Source organism: Aethalodelphis obliquidens, unplaced genomic scaffold, assembly GCF_003676395.1.
Source record: "Aethalodelphis obliquidens isolate GAN/ISIS:26980383/991018 unplaced genomic scaffold, ASM367639v1 scaffold3, whole genome shotgun sequence".
Lineage (NCBI taxonomy): Eukaryota > Metazoa > Chordata > Mammalia > Artiodactyla > Delphinidae > Aethalodelphis > Aethalodelphis obliquidens.
This window is the reverse complement of record NW_020837947.1, coordinates 68,201,529-68,225,194: the sequence shown is the minus strand read 5'-3', so window position 1 is coordinate 68,225,194 and position 23,666 is coordinate 68,201,529. Positions and strand designations below refer to the sequence as shown.

Genomic DNA, 23,666 nt, shown 5'->3' with positions numbered 1-23,666 from the left:
TGATCTAATTAATTTTTAAATGAACTTTTTATTTCAGAATAGTTTTAGATTTACAGAAAAATTGTGAAGAGTTTCCAAATAATCCACAACCATTTTTCCCAACTGTTAATATCTTACATTAGCATGATACATTTGTTACAATTAATAAATCAATATCGATACTTTGTTACTGAGTAAAGTCCATACCTTATTCACATTTCCTTAGTTTTTACCTAATGTCCTGTTCCAGGATCCCACCCAAGATACCATATTACATTTAGTTGTCATATCTCCTTAGGCCCCTCTTGTCTGTGACAGTTTTTCAGACTTCCCTTGTTTTTGATGACGTTAGCAGTTTTGAGGAGTACTGGTCAGGTATTTTGTATCCCCTCAGTTGGGATTTGTCCGATGTTGCTCTCATGATTAGACCTGGGCTTATGGGTCTGGGGGAGAAAGATCACAGAGGTACAGTGCCATTGTCATCACATCATACCAAAGGTACATATAATCAACATGATTTCTCACTGTTGGTGTTAACCTTGGTCACCTGGCTGAGGCAGTGTGTTTGTCAGGTTTCTCCACTGTGGAATTACTTTTTCCCCCCCCTTTCCATGCTGTACTCTTGGGAAAGAAGTTACCTTGTACAGCCCACACTTAAGAGGTGGAGAGTTAAGCTCCACCTCCTCGAGGAGGCAGTATCTGCACAGATTATTTGGAGTTCTCCACAGGAGATTTGTCTTTTCTTCCTTATCTGTCTATCTGTTTAGTCAATATGGACTCATGAATTTTTTTTTTTATACTTTGGTGATAATCCAGTACTACTTTATTTTGTTGCTCAAATAGTTCAGCTTTGGCTCCCAAGAACTCTTTGAGTTAACTTCTGTGTCCCTTTGACATACCCCATCATTGTGAGTTATGTTTTTTATTTGAATACTTCCTTGTTTTCTGGCACTACAAGATGCTCCAGGCTTATTGTGCATATTTCCTGCCCTAATCCTAGAATCAGCTATTTCTCCAAGGAACCCTAGTTCCTTTTATTGGAGAATAGTATTGATATTAGAAACCAAGACCTGGTAATTGGGTCTGCTCATTGCTACTGAGGTGTCATTGCCTCTAGGACCTCTCAACAGACAAAGTAAGAAAATATATGTAAGTATAACTAATCTGTGTATGTACACATATCTATAAATGTTTCTGTATGTAACCAGCTGTATCTATATTAAACTAAATGTGAGAGTTTATACTGATGTCTCCAACTCTAATCTATATCACATGGATTATTCTAGCCTTCTCGCTTACCTGTAACCTCTCACTTCAATAGAATGTCATATAATTGGAATCATACAGTATGTAGCCTTTTCAGAATTACTTCTCTTACCATTGGCCATCCATATACTTAATCAATTCTAGTATACATGTATAGTGGTTTCAGAATTGATAACCTCTACCCCTGTGGGTACAGTTCCTCTTTCCATTCTTGCTGACTCCACTCATGCAAAGTTAGGTGAGCACCCCATTTTCCCACCTCTTTCAGTGAAGTTCTTTCATTACATTTGTAAGACAGATTCTTTTGCCATATTCTATGTTCTATCCTGGACTTCCCAACCGTCTAGATATTTTTTTTAATTTGCATACCTTGAGTCCTTCTTCATGCTGTAAAGTTCTGTGGGTTTTGACCAATGCATAGTATCATGTATTCACCATTACAGTATCATACAGAATAGTTTCACTGCCCTAAAAAAAATTAACTGTGCTTCACTGATTCAACCCTCTCCAGAACACCTGACAACTACTGATCCACTTACTATCTCTATAGTATTGCCTTTTCGAGATTGTCGTATAATTATAGACTTTTCAGTCTAGCTTCTTTCACTTAGCAGTATACATGTAACATTCATCTATGTCTTTGTGTGGCTTAATAGGTCATTCCTTTTTATTGCTGAATAGTATTCCATTGTGTGAATGTACTGTAGTTTGTTTATCCATTCACCTATTGAAGGACATCTTGTTTGCTGCCAGTTTGGGGCATTTATGAATAAAACTGCTATAAACATTGGCATGCAAGTTCTTGTGTGAACATAAATTTTCACATCAGTTGGGTAAATACCTAGGAGTAAGATTGCTAGGTCATATGGTAAGACTATGTTTTGCTTTGTAAGAAACTGCCAAACTGTACTATTCTGCATGTTGCTCTACATTCTCACTGGCAATTGGTGTTGTCTATTTTGGGAATTTTAGCCATTTTAATGGGTGTGTAGTGATATCCCATTGTTGTTTTAATTTGTGTTTCTGTACTGACAAGTGATACTGCACATCTTTTCACATGAATATTCGCCATCTGTATATCTTCTTGGGAGAGGCATCCATTTATATCTTCTGCCTACTTTTTAATTGTGTTGTATTTTCTTTTTAATTTTTATTGGAGTATAGTTGATTTACAATGTTGTGTTAGTTTCTGCTGTACAGCAAAGTGAATCAGTTATACATATACATATATCCACTCTTTTTTAGATTCTTTTCCCATATAGGTCATTACAGAGTATTGAATACAGTTCCCTGTGCTATACAGTAGGTTCTTATTAGTTATCTGTTTTATATATAGTAGTGTGTACATGTCAATCCCAATCTCCCAATTTATCTCTGCTCTCCCTTTCCCCCTTGGTAACCATAAGTTTGTTTTCTACATCTATCACTCTGTTTCTGTTTTGTAAATAGGTTCATTTGTACCATTTTTTTAGATTCCACATATAAGTGTATCCATTCGATATTTGTCTTTCTCTGACTTACTTCACTCAGTATGATAATCTCTAGGTCCATCCATTGTTTTCTTTTTGTTGAGTCACAGTTCTTTGTTATATTTTGATACAAGTCCTTTAGCAGATAGGAGTTTTGCAGATATAGTCGGTTTACTCTGTGTCTTGTCCTTTTTCTTTACAGTGCCTTTCAGAGAGCAGAAGTTTTAAATTTTAATGAAGTCCAACTTATCATTTTTTTCTTTCATGGATTGTGCTTTTGGTGTTTTATCTAAAAATAATTACCAAACCCAAGGTCATATAGATTTTTCTCCTGTTTTCTCCTAGAAGTTTTATAGTTTTGCATTTTATATTTGGGTCTGTGATACATTTTGAATTAACTTTTATGAAAGTGTAACCTAATTTGTTTGATGAATCTGTCTTTGCTCGTAACAGTCATGCTTTTTTTCCTGACCACTCACAAGCCATGTTTTTTTTTTTTTTTTTTTTTGCGGTACGCGGGCCTCTCACTGTTGTGGCCTCTCCCGTTGCGGAGCACAGGCTCCGGATGCGCAGGCTCAGCGGCCATGGCTCACGGGCCTAGCCGCTCTGCGGCATGTGGGATCTTCCCGGACCGGGGCACGAACCCGTGTCCCCTGCATCGGCAGGCAGACTCTCAACCACTGCGCCACCAGGGAGGCCCACAAGCCATGTTTTTAATATATTAATTTTGAGACTCTTAGGAATATATCTATTCCTCTAGTCTACAGTTTGCAAAATGTACCTTAAGCCCCATTTTGAAAATTACATCTTCCCATCTATTTCCATTTTCTCCATTGTTTGTTCTACCTTTTCAATTTAAAGCTTATTATCAGAAGCACCATAAGAATAAAGGAATCCTCTTTTTCTCTGTCATCATAAATAATACATAATCAAACCCAAGGAGCAGGTCCTTCTGAAGAAGTTACCCATCTCCACCACTTTGATTACATTCAGCTTTTTTGGTGAGCTAGGGGTCATCTTGAGTTTTAGCTTTAATAACAGTCCTTGGTCCTGAGCCTGCTGCTTTTCCTTCTTCTGTATATGTCATTATTGTAAAATCTAAACTCTGAAAGAGCTCCCTATTAACAGTCACACTGAATTCCTTCAGCCCTTTCCCTTCCACTTCTATTTTGGAATAATTTGCAATGGCATAAATTGTATTTTTATTAGCTTGCCTGTTCTTTCTTGAATCCTAAGCCCTATGGTTCTCTCTTTTTTTTTTGAACCCCTTGGTTTTCAAAGGAAATTTCTAAAGCTTCAGCTTTTCCACAGTACTTATAAATCCTCCAGAGCTTTGTGAGAAAATAAGTCTTTTTTTCAGTAATAAACTTTGCCTTTTAAAATGAGCAGGGAAAAGTGCTGCTAGGTTTACCCGATATTAACATATGTAAAATGTAATTATATTTTAAAGGGAGAGGAGATGGGAGGAGAGAACAAATGGTAACTAATAATTTCCAGGTAAATAGTGTGAGGCCAGATCTGATTACATGCAGCTGAATTTGTTTTCTAATAGTAAATCTCCAGTTCTTTTGCTCATTGATACTTTTCCTATATTTTTCATGTGTGTGTTTATATCTTTACCTGTCTATGTAGAGAATACCAAAAGGGGTGATTCTGAGACCTAGACTTATATCTGTTGACGGTTTTTTTGTGTGTGTTAGGACATTTCTTATAGAAAGTCACTAAAAAGAACACCTTATAGACTATATACATTTAGTACTCTTAGAAATACAGTTTTCTTAACTTGTTTCTATTTGGTTGTCTTTTTTGGTTTTTTTTTTGCTTTGTCTCTCCCTTTTGCTCTTAACTGACCTTGTTATAAAAAATAAATCAGTGGAGCATTTTAGATTTTATTTTTAAAAATCACTGCTAAATTAGATTGCCTTGTGTTTAGGTTTTACTTGTGTATAACCCTTAGATCATTGAGGATCAGTGACTCTGGATAGAATTAAGCTGATAAAACTTAACTGCAGTAAAATTGTGAAAGTGTTCAATCTCCCATTTCAGGCTGATGCTTTATTTTGCATTTTGTTAACCTTAATAATATTCTACTATTACATAATGAGATACAATATGGTGACCACCAAGATTTTATTTTTACTAAAAATGATTTTAAAACATACACTCATTGGCTTTTCTAAACATCCTAGAAAAATTCATTATTTCTGTTGTGATGAGTATATTTCATAATGATGTTACGTGGATAAAGTTGTCAGAATTTAATTAAATATAATAGTAATAATTAAATCTTATTTCACACAAATTTTAGGGTTACATATTTACTAGGTTCATCTATATCATGGAACATTTTTTTAATATTTAAAAATTCTGATTTATATCAGTCATGTCAAAGAATCAGTTATGATCATAACTTAATGACTTAATGACAAAGCAAGCAACATGATTTAAGAAATTCTGAAATCTTCAAGTGAAAATTCTGTTTATTGTATATGTAGCTTGTTCTTCCAGGAAAAGGTGAGAGGTCAGGTGAAGATTAAGACTATCCCTAACTGGTAATCTGAACACTGAAATATAGTTACCTTAGAGCAGTGGTTCTTAATCCTGGCAGTGCTTAAATCGCCTGGAGAGTTTTTTAGACATACCAGTGCTGGAGGCCTACCACAGACCAATTAAATTAGAGTCTCTGGGTTTGAGCCCCAGGCATTAGTACTTTTTAGAAGTCAAGATAATTGTACAGCCAGGGTTAAGAATCACTGATGTAGAGCTTAAAGTGTTAAGTTTTTATTAAATTTCTGAATTTGAATTTTTTTGTCTAACAATGCTGAATTGATTTTTAATGCATTTTTTTCTTGTGGTAAAAAAACAACATAAAATGTACCATTTAATCATTTCGAAGTGTACAGTTCAGTAGTGTTAAGTATGTTCATAATGTTTTGAAACAGATCTCCAAAACTTTTTCATCTTGCAAAATTAAGCCCTGTTTTAAACAACAACTCCCCCCTTTCCCCATCCTTCACTTCCAGCCCCTGGTTAATCAACATTCTACTTTTTGTTTCTATGACTTTGACTACTTTAGATACGTCATATGAGTGGAATCATACTGTATTTACCTTTTTATGAGTGGCTTATTTCACTTAGCATAATGTCCTTGAGATTCAACTGTGTTGTAGCATGTGTCAGGATTTCCTTCTTTTTTAAAGGTGAATAATACTGCATCATATGTATATACCACATTTGTTTATCCATTTATCTATTGATGGACATTGGATTGCTTCTGCCTCTTGGCCCTTGTGAGTAGTGCTGCTATGAACATGGGAGTGCAGATATCTCTCTGAGACCCTCCTTACAGTTCTTTTGTGTACATAACCATAAGTGGGATAGCTGGACCACATGGTAGTTCTATTTCTAATTTTCTGAGGAACTTATAGACCGTTTCCCTTAGAGGTTGCATCATTTTATAGTCCTGTCAATAGTGCACAAAGGTTCTAATTCCTCCACATCCTCACCAACACTTATTTTCTGTTTTTTTGTTTTGTTTTGTTTTTGATAATAGACATTCTTTTGGCTGTGAAGTGATACCTCATTGTAGCTTTGGTTTGTATTTCTCTGGTGATTAGTGACGTTGAGCATTTTTTCATATGCTTGTTGGCCATTTGTATATCATCTTCAGAGAAATGTCTGTTCAGATCCTTTGCCCATTTTCAATTGGATTATTTGGTTTTTGTTGTTGAGTTGTAGGAGTTCTTTATATATTCTGGACATTAACCCCTTATCAGATATGATTTGCATATATTTTCTCCCATTCTGTAGATTGCCTTTTCACTCTGTTGCTTCTGTCCTTTGATATGTAAAAGTTAACTTTGATGTAGTCTCATTTGTTTTTTGTTGTTGTTGTTGTTGTTTATACCTTCTTATCACATCCAATAAGTCATTGTCAAATCCAGTATCTTGATGCTTTTCCCTATTGTTTTCTTCTAGGAATTTTATAGTTTTGGGTCTTACATTTAGGTCTTTAATTCATTTCAGGTTTGTTTTGTTTTTTAATTTTATTACTTTTTTGGCCACACCTTGTGGCATGTGGGATCTTAGTTCCCCAACCAGGGATCGAACTTGCACCCCCTGCAGTGGAAGCACGGAGTCTTAACCACTGGACCACCAGGGAAGGCCAGGTTTGTTTTTTTATATGGTGTAAGATAAGGGTCCAGCTTCATTCTCCTGCATGTGGATATCCAGTTTTCCCAACACCATTTGTTGAAAAGACTATCATTTTCCTATTGAGTGGTCTTGACAGCTCGTTGAAGATTATTTGACCATATGGTGAGGGTTTATTTCTGAGTTTTTTCTATTCTGTTGCATCACCTACATGCCTATCTATGTGCCAGTTTTGATTAGCTTTGTAGTATATTTGAAGTGAGGAAATGTGAGACCTCCAACTTTGTTCTTTTTCAAAATTGTTTTGGCTGTTTGGGGTCCCTTAAGATTCCATATGAATTTTAGGATAACTTTTTCTATCTCTACAAAATAGCCATTGCAGTTTTGTTGGGATTACACAGAATCTGTAGATTGCTTTGGGTAGTTGGACATCTTAACAGTATTAAGTCTTCCAGTCCATGAATATGGGGATCTTTCCATTTACTTGTGTCTTCTTTAATTTCTTTCAGCAATGTTTTGTAGGTTTTAGTGTACGACTCTTTCACTCTCTTGGTTAGGTGTATTCCTAAGTACTTTATTCTTTTTGTTGCTATTATAAAGGGAATTGTTTTCTGAATTTCCTTTTCAGATTGTTCATTGTTAGTGAATAGAAATGCAACTTATTTTTGTGTTTTGATTTTTATATCCTACAACTTTGCTAAATTCGTTTATTAGTTCTAATAGTTTTTTGGTTTTGGGGTAGAATCTTTAGGGTTTTCTACCTATAAGATTTTGCCATCTGCAATCAGATGATTTTATTTCTTCCTTTCCAGTTTGGATGCCTTTTATTTCTTGCCTAATCGATCTTGCTGAATAAATTTTAAGAGAAAATATAAATTGTATTTTTAAAAAGGAATAGATGATGCAGATTCATGTAGGCCATGATGGTAATTTTGGAATTTACCCTTTGAAGTCAAAGGGACACCACTTGGGGGTTTTAACTAGAAGACAGTCCAGCGTGTGCTTTAGGAAAAAGAAAAGGCGCCCTGCGTCCTAGTGGAGATGTGATGGAAAGAGTAAGAGTGGCTGCAGAAGACTAGTAGAGTGCAACAAAGTGGTCTGATAGATAAATGATTTGGACTGGGAGGTGGGGGTGAGTAGGTGGTTGGCGTAGGGATTGAGAAAAATGAATAGAATTGAGTACTTAGGAGTTAGAAGTGACAGGATTATATGGTGGATTGTAGGTTAGGATGAGGAGGAGGCAGAAGAGAAGAACTTTAATGCCAACTCTTAGTTCTGGGCTGAGGTACCACATACTGTGGTGTAGAGATGTTTGTATGCAGAGTTTGAGATGCTTGTGAAACAGCTGCCCAGAGATACTGCAAGGGGAATTGTGAGCAAATCTAAGTGTGGAGATATACACCCAGTAAACAGGTTGACTCCACTTTGCGGGGGAATCCAGGAGCTAGTCCTAAGTTTTGGTGCATGGTACATGATCAGTTAATATTTGGGTAAAGATTTATCGCAAATATTCAACTTATATATTGTAATATATTTAAAATTATCTTCCATGTTTTTCTTTTTTACTATTATGTAAGTAACATTTTATGGGAAGAAGGCCATTATTACTTTTTTAATTGAACTGGCTGAATATCATTCATTTACATTGCCATTTTATGTCATCCAGCTCTCAATAGGCTTGAATGCAGTAAACCTGCATTTTTCCCCAAGTACATAAATACAGACAAAATAGATAAAAAGGCTACACAAGTAAAATTCAAGGTATTTTTTCATTTTCTGGGATGGGGATGGGTAAAGCAGGGTAGGGAGTGAAATTTGATGTGACTAGGTAGTCAAAGATAAAGATAACAAAACTTTTTTCATAAGTCTGGTAGTCTTTGATGTGCTATTATAACTCTGTAAGGAAAACATGTCCTGGAGTAGAGAGAAATAGAGAAAGATAACAGAGGAATTGGGACAAGGAAAGCGTAAAAGAAAAATGGAGAAAAGTGAGGGGAGTGAGTTTCCCTCCCCTGAGGGGGAAGTTCTGAATTGAGTATTGTTGAATGTAATCTAATTTTGATCTGTTTGAAACATGAGCTTCAGGATACATTATTATTTTCCTTTAAAAGCTAATGCTACTTCACAGCTCTTTACTGCTATGTAGTGCTGTTCTGATAACTAGTAGACACACTAGTTAAATAAGAATTTTTATTTTTTTCTCATCACACCACTGTGTTAAGGTGGAAGTTGCAAGACCCCATTATTCTGGTCCTGGTTCTGTCATTAACTGGCTTTATGACCCTAGAAAGTCACTTGCCTTCTGTGAGCCTCAGTTTACTCATCTGCCAAATGATGGAGCTGGACAAAATGATCTATAAAGTTCCTTCTGCTCTAACATTCTGTATTTCTTTGAAATCAATTTTGCCCTAAGTGTGGCAAAGGTTTCCCATTGTTTAAAAACACACACACACACACACACACAAGTATGTTTTGGAATGTATAATAATAGCATATATTCTGCTATACTTGTTAGTACAGAAATTATTTTGTGTAATTGTCGTTCTAACTATACATGCTGCTCTTTGAGATTTTAGGGACTATTTGAAATTCCTTCTATTAAGATTGTCATTAGTTTTGTTAAAAAACTTGCCACCTTTAAATAATGTCTTTGCCATGATCTTCAGAGTTTGTTGATTATGAATTTTTGTGGGAGTATTTGAAATAATTCCCAGACTTTTTATTGCTAGTTTCCTGGAAACTCAAGCTGTATTTTAAAGTCTGTGACTTATAGCTGGAATAACTTTATTTTAACTCTCTTTCCTTAAATTTGTCGTTGAAAATCTTTACAGATTTTACTTTGGCCATTGAACTAAACTGTGAAAAGATATTTGCCATATAACTGTCTTAACCAGGATCGTGTCATATTAAAAAAAGAAAAGTAATGCCCTGTATATGTCAGACATATCATCAGAGGCACCAGAGGGTTATGCAGATAGTGTTATTTATCTGTGTTCAGTCTTTATACTTTTTGGTTTAGTTTAATATGTAAAGAATAGAGAGTAGCAGATACAAAGGTCTAGACTTCAAGAAAAGGATGAAATTTGTGATCCTATGTTAAATTGCTTACATGCTCATGGTTTTAATACTGAGGAGCCATAATCATACTGTTTTATAGAAGAGTATTTTCATAGTGGAGTACAGTTAGATCTAAAAAAATAAAGGTACTAGAGGGTAGGAAAGGATATTTAAAGAAGAGAAAAACATCTCTTATTTTCCATCTTCTAACCCCAAACTTACTCACTAGACATGTCTTCCAGTCTGTTCACAAGTGAGAAATTGTGTATTTTATAGTGTTTATAGGGCATTTAAAATTTTATTACTGAAAGCCTTCCAAAGGTTTCCAGCTAGCCATCACCAAGTAAATTTTTAAACACGATTTTCATCCTGGTAAAGAAAACTTAGGGAAAAGTTTAAATTTGCATTTGTTAAAATTTAAAATCTCCTTCACCAAAAAAAAAAAGTTAAATTTTTATTTGTAGTTGATCAAACAAGCACTAGGAAACTTAAGATTTCAACAGAACAGAAATTTATTATGCATTAGTGGGTCTTAAGCAAGTGTTGAGGTTTGTTGATTGGTATTTTAAAAACCCACAGAACTTTCAGCAGACTAGCCCCACCCCCTTATTTATTTTTCCATAGATATTTAAATTTGTTCTACGACACTCATTAAGGCAAGGTAGACTTCACCTTTGTAAAATGAAAAATACATTAAGTTGAACACAGTATTAGCTGAATTTCATCTTCTTGAATATCCAAACATCCTTTTGTAGTTTCCCATGTAAGTGTGTAATGTCCTAACTGCAAATTTCTAGAAATGCTAACGCCTGGTATTCAAGAATAAAGGCTGTGGGGAAAAGAATTTAGTATTATTTTAAAAACGATGAGTTTCAGAATTCAATGTAAAATTATTTTTATAATCAGGAATTTAACTCACCTCATTGTAAATGGTACTTTCAGGGGCAAAAATATTTAATGCAGCTCTAAAAAGTTAGCAGCATAACTCCTTCTGCTTATAAGATCGAGTATTTTGTGATAGCCTGAGAGTAATAGGAAACTGCAACAACAACAAAAAAGAGTTTTCGTTTCTGTGCTTTAAAAAAATATTCCTTGTAAGTATTTGTATTGCAAATGAACTATTACCAAATGTTAATAATCTATTATGTCTTGTTTTTTAAAGTGAATGAATTTTTAGCTTTTGAGGGTCCCATCTTGTTGGATATGAGAATTAAACATCTAATCAAAACAGATCAGTTAAGTCAAGCAACTGCTCTAGCAAAGCTGTGTTCTGACCATCCAGAGATTGGTACAAAAGGTAGTTTTAAGCAAACTTACCTTGTCTGTCTTTGTACATCATCACCAAATGAAAAGTTAATCGAAGAGGTGAGTATGTTTTCTTTTGTTAGTAATTATTTTTTAAAGTGAAGAAAATAATTTTTAATTAGATTAGAATGTCTTTGACTTCCATTTCTCTTAGTGAAGAGCCATTGTTGTCAGTCTTAGATCTGGGGTGTGCTCTTAGATAGTGATTCTAAGCAGCTTTCAGAGTTATACGTAAACATTTCACCTGGCTTCTATTTTAAATAATTTGGCTCTTTTAACTGCTTTGGCTAAATTATGGGAAAGATGGCGGTAGCTTAATTTAGTTAGGATGTTTATATTAGTTAGTGTTTGGGCCTTAATTTCAGTTTTACCTGACTTCAAGATACTTGCAGATTTTTTTCTAACTGGCTAATTTAAGTAACTTAAAACATTTATATGACTTCCTGCTAGGAATACTTTCTCTCTCTCTCTTTCTCTCTTTCTCCCTATATATCTTTCTCTCTTTATCTGTCTATATATGTAAATATTTTATTTGCATATTTAATGTAAAACTTTTTCTTTGTAAGACAGGTGATTCTGTTTTGTTTTTTTTTACTTCTAGTTGGCATAAAGCATAGTATTCATGTATTTGTGTATTTTATACTACAGAATTCAAAAAGTAGAATCATGATCCAAATGGGAATTTTGCAATTGGAGGACTCATAATTCCAAAATGAAGTTGGAGACAGGGTAGGAGAATTGAAAGTTGTTGATCAAAAAGCAGGGGAATATGTATATAAAGAGTATAGATAAAACTATAATACATTGGACAGTGTTGTGTGAACATTTAATGTATATGTGTCTTATATCTCTAATATACATATCTTTCGACTCCAGAGTGATAGAGAATGGAGAACAAAGGGATTGTGGGACAGATTTTAGGATATACAAAGAAGCTGAGATAAACAACAGAGAAGACAGTTAACAGAGCATGCATGATCCCCTGAGTAGTCAGAGAGAGATTGTAATCAGAGTCCAGAAGAAGGATAACCTCGGACAGAAAGCTAAATGCCCACATGAGGTTAGAGGCTGTAATTATAATGGTGATTGACTTTTCTTGAGAATAGAAAATAAAGAGGAAGATGATAGCCTTGGACTGAGATTAGAAATAAGCCTGTTGTGTATGTTGAGGATAATGAGGATACTGGGAGAGTGATGCCAGGTAATTTCTAGGCCGGGTGGAGTAGAGCCAAGGGCTCTAGCTTAGTTAGGGGAGATATCATTAGTTTAGACCTTAGCTGTTATTTTCTTCAATAATTTCTCTTTTGTCTCAGGTAATGGCTTTTTAATCGCTGTATAACAGGAGCTAAATAGAAGATAGAAAATTTCTTATTAGTTCAGGATAACTTTGTAGACAAGTTCATTGGCAGCTGTATCAAGTTTCTTGGGATAACAGCCTTTGAAATGTGTGTAACATTGTTTTTTAGTCTTTAAATAAATTAGTTATTGTGATGCTGCATTTTAGATATTTTTCAGCTCCACTAAAGTTTTCATTATCAGTTCAGTCCCAGCCCTTAAGTCAATCTGTCCATCCGTCCACCCTTCCTTCAGCAGATTTTATTAAGTAAGAGATGTGTGCTGTCTAAACACTGAGGGAATTTAAAAGTAAGGCATAGGTCCTACCCTAAAGAAGCATAACTTCTAGTAGGAATCTATCTAAAGACAGGGTGGTTAGGTTAACTTTGAAAGTCCTGTTTGAAGTTGAAGACTATGAATTTGTAATCTCCAGGAAAAATCTCTATTTCTAGCTGTCTTGAATAATCAAAAAATCTTGCAATACTGAACTTAAATTCCCTTTTGGTCTAATTATCCAGAGTTAAGTACCAGCAGCCCAGCCTACTCTGGGAGAGCCTCAGAAAAATTCTCTCTGAAGACCCTGGGTATCTCTGATGTCATACGAAATTATTTTTTCCTTCTCTTGTTAAGCAGGTGGAATTAAGATATTTCATGTTCTTTAAGCAGAGTTCGCTCAAGTCTCTTTCCCACCCCAGGAATAAAACTAGATCACATAGTGTAGAACGGGATGGGATATGTGTAAGTCTACACATTCCTTGTTAAAAATCCCTTTTTGCTTAGAGATTGTTTGATTACTCTTTTATGTTTCTATTACAAACATATAGAAACTGGTTCTTCATTGTTCCAAGTGGAGTAAGTTATTATTTCTGCCCCAAGGAAAGGTAATCACTTTGGAACAATTGCCCAGACATTGCCCCCTTCAGAAGAGGTATGCTACATGACCCGCTTCAAACATTCACTTTACCTGTCTGGTTCTTGTAAACATTTGAGGTCTTTACCCATTCCTTAGAGTAGGCAGGAATAGATATTGGAAAGAGTCAGCCATGGTCTGATCTATAGTCCTTTTGAGGAAATCCTTGTCCAAGTGAGCCAGTAGACAAGGGATTGACTATTTCTCAGGATGCTTTCAGTGTGATAGAGGTAGCAGAGGAATGGGACTGAGATGAATGTTTATCTGGCTTCTTTAGAAGGGATTTTGGCCTGAATTCTTGGTGTAGGTGTAAAAATGAAGTTAGCGTTGTTTATTTTATATCCAGTATTTATTGGTTTTGTCGTCAAAATAAACATAGTGTTAAAAAAGTAAAATCTACCTTGTGTCTCTCTAACCATTATTTCCACATTTAATACTCCTCTGACTAATCATTAAGTGTGAAATTTGATATTTCTGATACTTTTACATACACACACACACACACACACACACACACACTTTAAACATACTTAAACATACCCTGGCTGCTGGTCACTTTTCCTCCTCTTAGTTTGGACATCTTTCCATATCATTTCTTTTTTTTTTTTTTTTTTTGCGGTACGCGGGCTTCTCACTGTTGTGGCATCTCTCGTTGCGGAGCACAGGCTCCAGATGCGCAGACTTAGCGGCCATGGCTCACAGGCCCAGCCGCTCCGCGGCATGTGGGATCTTCCCGGACCGGGGCACAAACCCGTTTTCCCCTGCATCAGCAGGTGGACTCTCAACCACTGTGCCACCAGGGAAGCCCCTCCATATTATTTCTTATAGATCAACCTCATTCTTTCTCATGGCTGCATAATTCCATAGTATAGATTTATAATATCTTAGCCAAACTAGGGGACATTTAAATTGTTGCCTTGTCCATACATCCTTTCATTCTTCTTGGGGGTATACTGGTAGGGTAAATTTCTGTAAGTGGAATTGCTGGATCAAAGAACCTACACATCTTAAATTAATAAATAGGGCCATACTACCATCCAAAAAAAGATTATGCCAGTGTATACTCCCATAAACAGTATATGAAGTTTTTTTCTTTCCTAACACTATAGATTATTCGTCTTTTAAATCTAGCCTAAGATTTTTTTTTTTTTTTGCCGTACGCGGGCCTCTCACTGTTGTGGCCTTTCCCGTTGCACAGCACAGGCTCCGGACACACAGGCTCAGTGGCCATGGCTCACGGGCCCAGCCGCTCCGCGGCATGTGCAATCTTCCCAGACCGGGGCACGAACCCGTGTCCCCTGCATCGGCAGGCGGACTCTCAACCACGGCGCCACCAGAGAAGCCCCTAACCTAAGATTTTGCTAACCTGAGAGTATAAAACAAAAACAAACAGTAGCTAATTATTTTAATGTGACAGGTTTACCATTTAAGTCCCTTTCTAGATGGAAAGCAATTTCATTTTGATAAGCAAAAGACTATTCCTAAAATATGTTAAAGCTAATACATTTTAAAAGTATACTTGGTAAATGTATGTAAAATATTGATGAAGTGTTGTATATTTTTTGAATATCTTATAGAAAGAGCTATATTAAAACATGGAAGTCATTATTCACATTTTTGAAATGATTTTTATGCTTTACAAAGGGATTTAGCATAGTATATCTTTAACAAACAGATCATTTTAATTGGCTTTAAAATTTTTATTCATATTTCTAAATTTTCTGGTATTAGATTTTTACTCATTTTTCAGAGTAATACAAAATAGCTGTCTGTAATGTATAAATAGTTCTTATATTGGTAATCCTTACTTTATGCTGCCTTGGATTATAAAAAATAATTCTTGCTCATTGATGGCTAAATTTGACCTGTATTTCACTTGCACAATTTTAATTAAGCCATTTATTAGTTTAGGTTTCATTTTCTCTTTAGTGTCCTATTTTTTTCAAGTGGGCCACCTAGTGGCAAATCGGGAATGAAGGCTATCAAATAGCACATAGTAAAATTGTTTCCTTAGTATACCTATAAAAAGTGAGGTTTTCTGTATTATTGAATATAGCAGATGTTTCAGTTGGTATGTTGTATATATGTGGATAAATTTATAGAGGCTACCTTACATAGATACAAATATATATAAATATATATATATATATATTTTATTATTATTATTTTTTTGCGTTATGCGGGCCTCTCACTGTTGTGGCCTCTCCCGTTGCGGAGCACAGGCTCCGGACGCGCAGACTCAGCGGCCATGGCTCACGGGCCCAGCCGCTCCGCAGCATGTGGGATCCTCCCGTACCGGGGCACGAACCCGTGTCCCCTGCATCGGCAGGCGGACTCTCAACCACTGCGCCACCAGAGAAGCCCTATATTTTAAATTATTAAGTATAAGCTAATGTAGGTAATATCATTGGGAAAATAAATTTCTTTCCTTATATATAATGTACACATTTTGCATTATATGAAAATTCAATAAGAATGGCTTAGGTTTTAGAAAAACAACAAAAAAATATTTGATTCAAAATAAATCAGACTTTCAAGATGTAAGAATTTTTGTTAAACCTGAACATGTAGAATCAATATTTAGTAAGAAAGACCCTCAGTATGCTTGTGCATGTAGAATTCTAGAAAGAGCACAGACTTTGAAGCGAGACCTGGGTTGAAATCTTGACTCTGCTAATTAAGCAGGTAACTTTGAGCAAGTAACTTAACCTCTCTGAGCCTTATCTCTATAAAGAAATAGTATTTACCAGGCAAGCTATCATGTTGATTAACAATGCTATTTCTGAAGAAGCTGGCACAAATAAATGAATAATAATAGTAGCTGCTGTTTACTGTGTTTATTGACATCTTATGTATAAAATGTTAATGATACCTACCTAGTAGAAAAGTTATGATTAAATAATAACATACATATATAAAATGTCTAACAATGCATTTAACTTATTGTAGATATTTGAAAATATTAATTATATAAATATATATTGTTCAGCCCTTTTTGTGTTTGTTTACATAGGGTCACTTAGAGATAAAGATTTGTAAGAAAGAGGCAGACAGAGGAGTAGTGGAAAGAGTACTGTGCCAGGGAGTTCCAGGACTTAGGTTTCAGTCATAACTCTGACACTAACTTCATACTTCCTTTAAGAAATCATTGTTGTTAAACACATAGACTTGGAGTTGGGTCTTTTCTTATCTTAGTGTTTTCTAGCTCAGTGTAATGTATAAAATGGAACCTCTGAATCTATCCCCATGCAATCGTTATCCTCATTACCAAAGATCAACCTCAAGATTACCCTCATTCCCATTCAGACACTTGTTTAATCCTAAACATGTTACATTTTACACATACACACACACACTTTTTCCGTACTCAAAAAGTAATGAGACATAGAAGGTCAACAGGGAGGTGTATAGTTACTCTGTGGTACATGGGTGCTAGTGGTCTGTATTAATCTTCAATTATTTTTGCCATTTGTCAGTTGTACCATGTTGGAATTAATCTTTCTAATTCTGTGGAACACCAGTGATTTGTGACTGTATGCTGTTTGTCAAATCCTTATCTTACAGCAAATACTTGTAGAGATCATAGGTAAATTCTGTTTTATGTAGTAAATCATTGTAATGAGGTTATAAATTTTAATTTTTAAAAAATAAGCATTAGATGTAAGTGCATAATTAAATGAAGCAAGTTGCCTTCATCTAGGTTATACTTATGCATGCATGACTGTTGACAAGCTTTGAGATGGAATGAATTTATGTGAAAAGAAAAATAATGGAGATTTATAGAAAACTGAGGTGAGCTTCATTTAAAAGTGGTATAGCTACATAAAATGTTTCATACTATACTTGTTTCCCTCCAATAAATAGACACTTTGTTTTTCTAGTCTATATCCAGTAGACATTTCTGTCTTTTTGCTGATTCTAATGCTTTTTAAATTACTGGATAAAGGGGAAGAAATACAAGTAGCAGCTTTTCTTTTTCAGTATTATAGACCTGATTTAATGGGTAGAGGTTGCTTATAATTAGCATTAGTTATTTACATGTAAATGAATGCTTATAAAGGTCTTGAAAATCATTGGTTCTCTGACTTGAAGAAAGATTATTTCTTTAAACAGGAGGCTAGTCATGACAAACTGTGAATTGATAGTGTATGAGTTAATGAGGTTTTACTGATGAAAATGATCTGTAAATATCTAATAAAAATTATAAAGTATATTACTGTATATTCTAACATAAAACCATTTTATGGCATATTTTTATATCCTTTCCCTGTAGATTTCAGAAGTTGATTGCAAAGATGCCCTAGAAATGATCTGTAACTTAGAATCTGAGGGTGATGAAAAAAATGCTCTTGTCTTATGTACTGCATTTTTATCACGTCAGCTTCAACAAGGAGATATGTACTGTGCTTGGTGAGTTGATTTTATTTTGAAAGGAGAAGTTTGTTCAATAAGATTACAGGATAGGTTGTGCAGATAGCTTAAGAACATATTTTTTAAAATCTTTTTAGTGTTACAAAGACAAAAAGCTTATTTTCAGATATTATATGCTGTGCAAACTGATTATCAAGTAGTTCATATTATAACTTTAAAAACTTTATATTAAGGACCACACAACTCCTTAGTATACCAGCAATGATCAATTATGATTAATTTTTAAATGTTGGAAGATGAAAGAAGGGCTTATGTCTAATGCCACAGTAAAAATTTTTTCAGATATGTAATCAACCTCTGATTTAATGTGTATATTTTTGCTCTGCATATTGCAGACTTTTTTACTACATAACTAGCTGCTAGTCATTTATGTATAGAAATATAGTTCATTTCTGTGAGGTATCATTCTACTTCACTAACTTCATGGTACATTTCCTAGTGGGCAAACCTGTTATATATAATCCTTTGGGAGCATACAGCTAACAGAGATGATGACTTCAGTTAACTCAAAAAACTTAAGATCAACTGTCTTAAGTTAGTGTTAGCTAAAACTGACAATTTATCTGGTCAGTCGACAGCATTATTAGTCTTCAGTGTTGTGTTGGTATTGTGGAAAAACAAAAGAAAATTTAGTTTACAACGTTCTGATATTTAAGGATATTTACCAAGTGACACACGTCATATAAGTGAATATAGAACAGGCAAGCTAAATAAATGGTTGTATAATCAAAAAGACTAAAGTTTGTAATTGTAAAGGTTTTCTGAACAGTTGAGCTCAGTTATGAAGGAAAAATTGTATATGCAATACAGAGAAGATTGACATAAAAGGCTGGTAGAAGGATTCTGAAGGGAGAATAAATAACATGTATTTATTGAGGACAAGTAGGTTTTCTATATAACAAATATTAATGATGACTAAGAAATTAATGTGTTATATTGGTTTACAAAAGGCATCAAAGTCTGGGTTTTATATGAAAATTAAAAGCAGTCTATTAAAAGCCCTTAGTAGAAGGGGGCAAAATAGAAGTTTATGTTCAAGAAACACTGTTTAAGACTAACAGTTGAGAATGGATTGGAGCCTGAACAATGAGGGCGAGTTGGGGGTAGGAAGTGGCCATACAGGGAATTGAGCTGAGATAGGAAAATCAACTAGAAAGCCAGTAAATAGTCCAGCTGGGAAGTTACGAAGTTTTCCTGTGGATGTGGGGTGGGGTGAGAGAAATGTTGAAGATAACAGTCTTGAGGATAGTAAAAAGCAGAGGCTGATAGATAGGATCAGTGATAATGATGCATTAAATTAGAAGAAGGGTGAACTGGAAAGAATGTTAATCATCTTTTTCATATATTGAGTTTCAGGTTTCAAAAGAGATCAAAGTGGGGAGGTCTTATAAAGAACTAGAAAGGTGAAAGTGGTCAAGACTGGAGAGACAGATTTTTGAAGTCCTCAATATGAAGGTTAAAATCCAGTAAATGAGCAAGTTATTCAGGTGGATGGTGAAAAGGGCACAGTTGCTAGGAGTGGAATCTGAGGAACTAATAGGAAAGGCCTGTATGGAGGAGAATACTTGAGAGGGGAAGTTGAAGCCAGGAAGAAGATTTTTGTGGAAGTTAACTATGGAGGACAGAAGAGAAATAGGACAATAGGTAAAAGGGAGGAAAATTCATCAGTTCAGTAGGATTACTTTCTAAGAAAATACAGTGTAATTGCATTTGAAATAAATTTCAAAGTTTATTTTTCAAAGTTTATTTTTTCACTGCTGTGGCACAGATTAGTTATTTTCTTCTGGGTTCTGTGTCATCCTTGATTCTTAACATTATCTAATAATTTAAATTTAAGTTAGAAGATAAAAATTAAATGCTTTTTTAAAATCATTATGCCATTGAAGCTTTTTATATATACACACACATTTTGCACTTTCTTATTACTTTAAAGTTCAGATGTGGCCCAAAGTTACCATTTGTATAACTTGTTTAAATGTCAGATGCTTTCCTAGTAAAAGGTAGTGAGTGCTTCTCTGAGATTCAGAAATCTTAATCAGTAAAATAAGTCATATCTTGATTTTTATTTAATAAGTCTTTAGAAATTGAGATTTTTTTCTTTTAAACCTCATTCCACATATAGAATTGGAATCTGTAACCAGTTTTAATTTCACATGTAATTACGAGCCTGACATGTTCATGATTTTACGTGATAGCTCCAGCTTACTTTTTTACTTCTTTTTTTTTTTAAGGGAACTCACTCTCTTTTGGAGTAAATTACAGCAAAGAGTAGAACCATCTATACAAGTGTACCTAGAAAGATGTCGTCAACTTTCTTTGTTAACCAAGACGGTATATCACATTTTCTTCCTGATTAAAGTTATTAATTCAGAGGTAAGAACGATCAAGGTATCTTATCTTAATTTCAAATATATAAATTACCTTTAATAAAAGACTTTATTATTTTGGCACCTCTTCCAGTGATTTTTGTTTATTTCATTTAGTGCTTTGAACATTGATTTTCTTATTAGTCCTTGATGATACTTGATACAGAGAAACTTAAAAATGCAAATGAGAGCCAGGGGCTTGCTCTTAGCCTGGAGAAAAGCAATATACATAATACTTGCATTTTATCATTCCACAATTTTTACTGCTAGGTGTTATACTATTTTGATAATTGGCTCTATAGAAATTTAGAAAGTGTAAAGAGAAATATAGAGATAGCTTCCTTTGCTAGCAGTCTGGCAGATTACGGTATCTAAAAATCCTTCTTCTACAAAAGACCCAAAAATACTTGATAAAATAAAACAAACATTGTTCTTAATGTATAGCAGCTGAGATTGCAAGAATATTGGGGAAATCCCTAGGCTCAAAAAGAAGAGAAACCTAAAAACTGGAGTAGAAATTTGAGCTGATGCTAGGGTTCTCCTACCCTGGTGAGGATTGGGGTATGTTACTAAGGGGTTTGAGTTTTTATATCCACACAGGGATAAGACAAGAGATGGGATCTTGGGCCCTTTCAAGTTGGGGATTTAGAACTGAATTCTGTGTTCCCCTCCTTCCCTCCACCAACTTTTGAAATACTATGATTTCATTGAAAAGTGGACTAGAAAAATATTATACTGTGTAACACAGGTGATGATAGGGAACCATGTGCATGTCCGACTGGACTGTGGGTCAGAGGAGGGAAATGTTTTCCCTAATAAATTGTAACCATGGGTCTGCCCTCACACGATTTGGGGTCCACATTTACCCTGCCGTATAACCAGGAATCCCCACACCAGGTGAGTGTCAGGGAGGAAGACCTTTTCCTCTCCCTTTTCTTCTTAGTTATGTTGGCTGGTCTAAGAATTAAACTGACAGAGGACAGATTAACAAGAGAAGATCAGGCAAAAGTTTAATAACATGTATACATGGGAGAGACCCAGGAAAACTGAGTAACTCGTCAAAATGGCCGAAACTCTCACCTTAAATACCATCTTCAGCTAAAGACAAGAGGATGTTGGGTGTAGTGGTTTAGGGCTTCAGAGGGGAGGAAGGCAATTCACATGAAGATGGAAAAGCAGTGTTTGGTAAACCAATGGTGTGCCGGGCCATGCAGAGACTATCAGACACGGTGGACTCTGATCTCCAGGCCCTGCAGAGTTTCTCCCCACCACCCCTAGCCCATATTCTTTGCAGAGGTCTCTGGTGACAGCTCTATTCCAGAACAGGCCCTCTGTCTAAATTCTTTTAGGCAGTAACAAGTAGGGGTGGCGGGTAACAGGAAGAACTTCCTTAGTCTTCTGTTTCTTAAAAGTAATCAGCCTAACATAATCCTCAGGTCAAAGAGACACATTTGGTGGTGACAGATTTTGCTCCCTTACATAAGTAGTATTTAAGAAGGTAAGGATGGAGTCCTGGGCTGGTAATGCCTGGGATCCCTGGCAGAAGCAAATGAAGAACTGCTTTGGAGGGACATACCTTCAGTACAGGATTCTTAGCTAAAACCCTTCTTAAGATGGGTTCACCATCAAGATTTACAAAACAGAGAACAGTCTGCCATGAGGGAATTTTAGCAGAGAGAACTAACAATAGCGTTAAACATACAAGGATAAAAACGATAAATTACATATATTTAAAGACATAAATAAGTTAACCATCAAGCTCTATTAAACATATGAAACAGTCTGACATGAATGAATTTCAGTAGACAGAAAGAATGATAGAATTATTTGCCTAATACTTTAAATAATACAGTTATCGGATAAATTATAAAATACATATATTTAAAGATATAAAATAAGGGATTGAAGTATGAGAGGTCCTATAAAAATGACCAAGCAGATTTTAAAAAGAGTCAAAAGAACTTTTAGAAATACAAAAACATAGTCGTAGAAATGAAAACACTTAATAGTTGGATTAAACAGTAGATTAGACACAATTCAAAAGGGAAGTGATGAGCAGAGATTGCGTAAGTGTTTCCATTTATCTATTAGCAAAAATCAGAATCCAACTTTCACAAAATTAATTTTTCTTATAGTAACCCTTGTAGGATGCATTTGGTTTCCCCTTTAAATGTACACGGAAGTCACTTTCCAAAGTTGCTAGCACTGCATGGAATGGTTTGCCAGACAGGTCTTAGGAATCCTTGAAAACCGGGATGTAATATGATAAGAAGTATTTTTAATTAATGTATAATTTCGGTTTTGAAAGTAGAAACCAAAAGACATTCTTATTTTTTTAAAAAATATCTTTTAAGATCTATAGCTGGTCAGTAAATCTTATATGTATCTTTGCTATTCTTCTCCTGAAATAATTTCTCTTCATTTTCAGGAGTAAAGAACAGGACTGAGTCCTTCTGCTTTCCAGTTTTTATCAACCTTAACTCATCCTACTTTTTCATTTTATATGTCGTAGCGCTGCAGTTAAAAAATAAACTTAACAATAAGTTTCTATGTAATTTTAAAATATAGGTTGTGCCACTACTTTATATCTAACTTAAAGAGCAGCATGGCAAAATAGATGGAACTTGAAACTAGAAGCCAGACAAACTGGGTATAAATCTTGACTTGTTGACCACCTGGTAACCTTAACCACTTTGGATTTCATTTCTTAATCTGTGGAATTGAGGAGGTTAGGTAACAGGGACTCTCCTCCCTCAACCTTACATCCTACTCACAAGGACACCTTGTTGGAGAGGGAGGAAAAATCTTGGACAAGAGCTACACTGTCCATTATGGTAGCCATCAGACACTTATGGCTAGTTAATCTAAGTAAAATATAAAATTCCGTTCTTCAGTTACAGTAGCCACATTGTAGGTGCTCAGTAGCTCCATGTGACTAGTGGCTACCATATTGAACAGCACAGATAAAGAACATGTCCATCACTGCAGACAGTTCTGTTGAGTAGTGCTTTTCTAGAGAGACTTTGGGCTCAGAAGTAAAGCACATAAAAAAGCACTTAAAGTGTGAATAGCTTGGGAAAGTTGTCCAGGGGAGCAGGATAATGTGCAGTGTGGTAATTGCTCTGCCCCAAAATCTTGCTTCCCATTGCATAAAATGTCTCCCTTTGTTTTTATTTTCTGAAATCTGACCAAACAGAGGTTTTATCTTAAAAGTAGAATCATAGATGATTATTGTTTTAGGACTATGAAAGAGACCTTAAAGTTATGTTGTAGTGACTGTGTTCTAGTGTAACTCCTCATTTTTTTACATGATGAAATTTAGCCTCAAGGTTGATGATTTGGGTTAACTGGTGTCCCCCCTTTTCTCCCCAAAACTCCAGGAGTTGTTGAAAATTA

At 35.0% G+C, this 23,666-nt stretch overlaps 1 protein-coding gene across 2 annotated transcripts in view; it reads left to right on the top strand.

The window, feature by feature from the left end:
- The window catches only part of ZNF292 (zinc finger protein 292), an 87,996-nt gene that overhangs the window by 51,223 nt on the left and 13,107 nt on the right, over window positions 1-23,666 (top strand). Inside the window, exons 6-8 of one of the 2 annotated variants that reach the window (XM_027091087.1) lie at window positions 11,086-11,288; window positions 17,747-17,883; window positions 20,136-20,277. In XM_027091087.1, the coding sequence (XP_026946888.1) occupies window positions 11,086-11,288; window positions 17,747-17,883; window positions 20,136-20,277 (482 nt within the window). Of the gene's footprint in view, window positions 1-11,085; window positions 11,289-11,934; window positions 11,958-17,746; window positions 17,884-20,135; window positions 20,278-23,666 lie in introns of those variants that run through there. The other variant, XM_027091097.1, reaches the window with a different exon arrangement.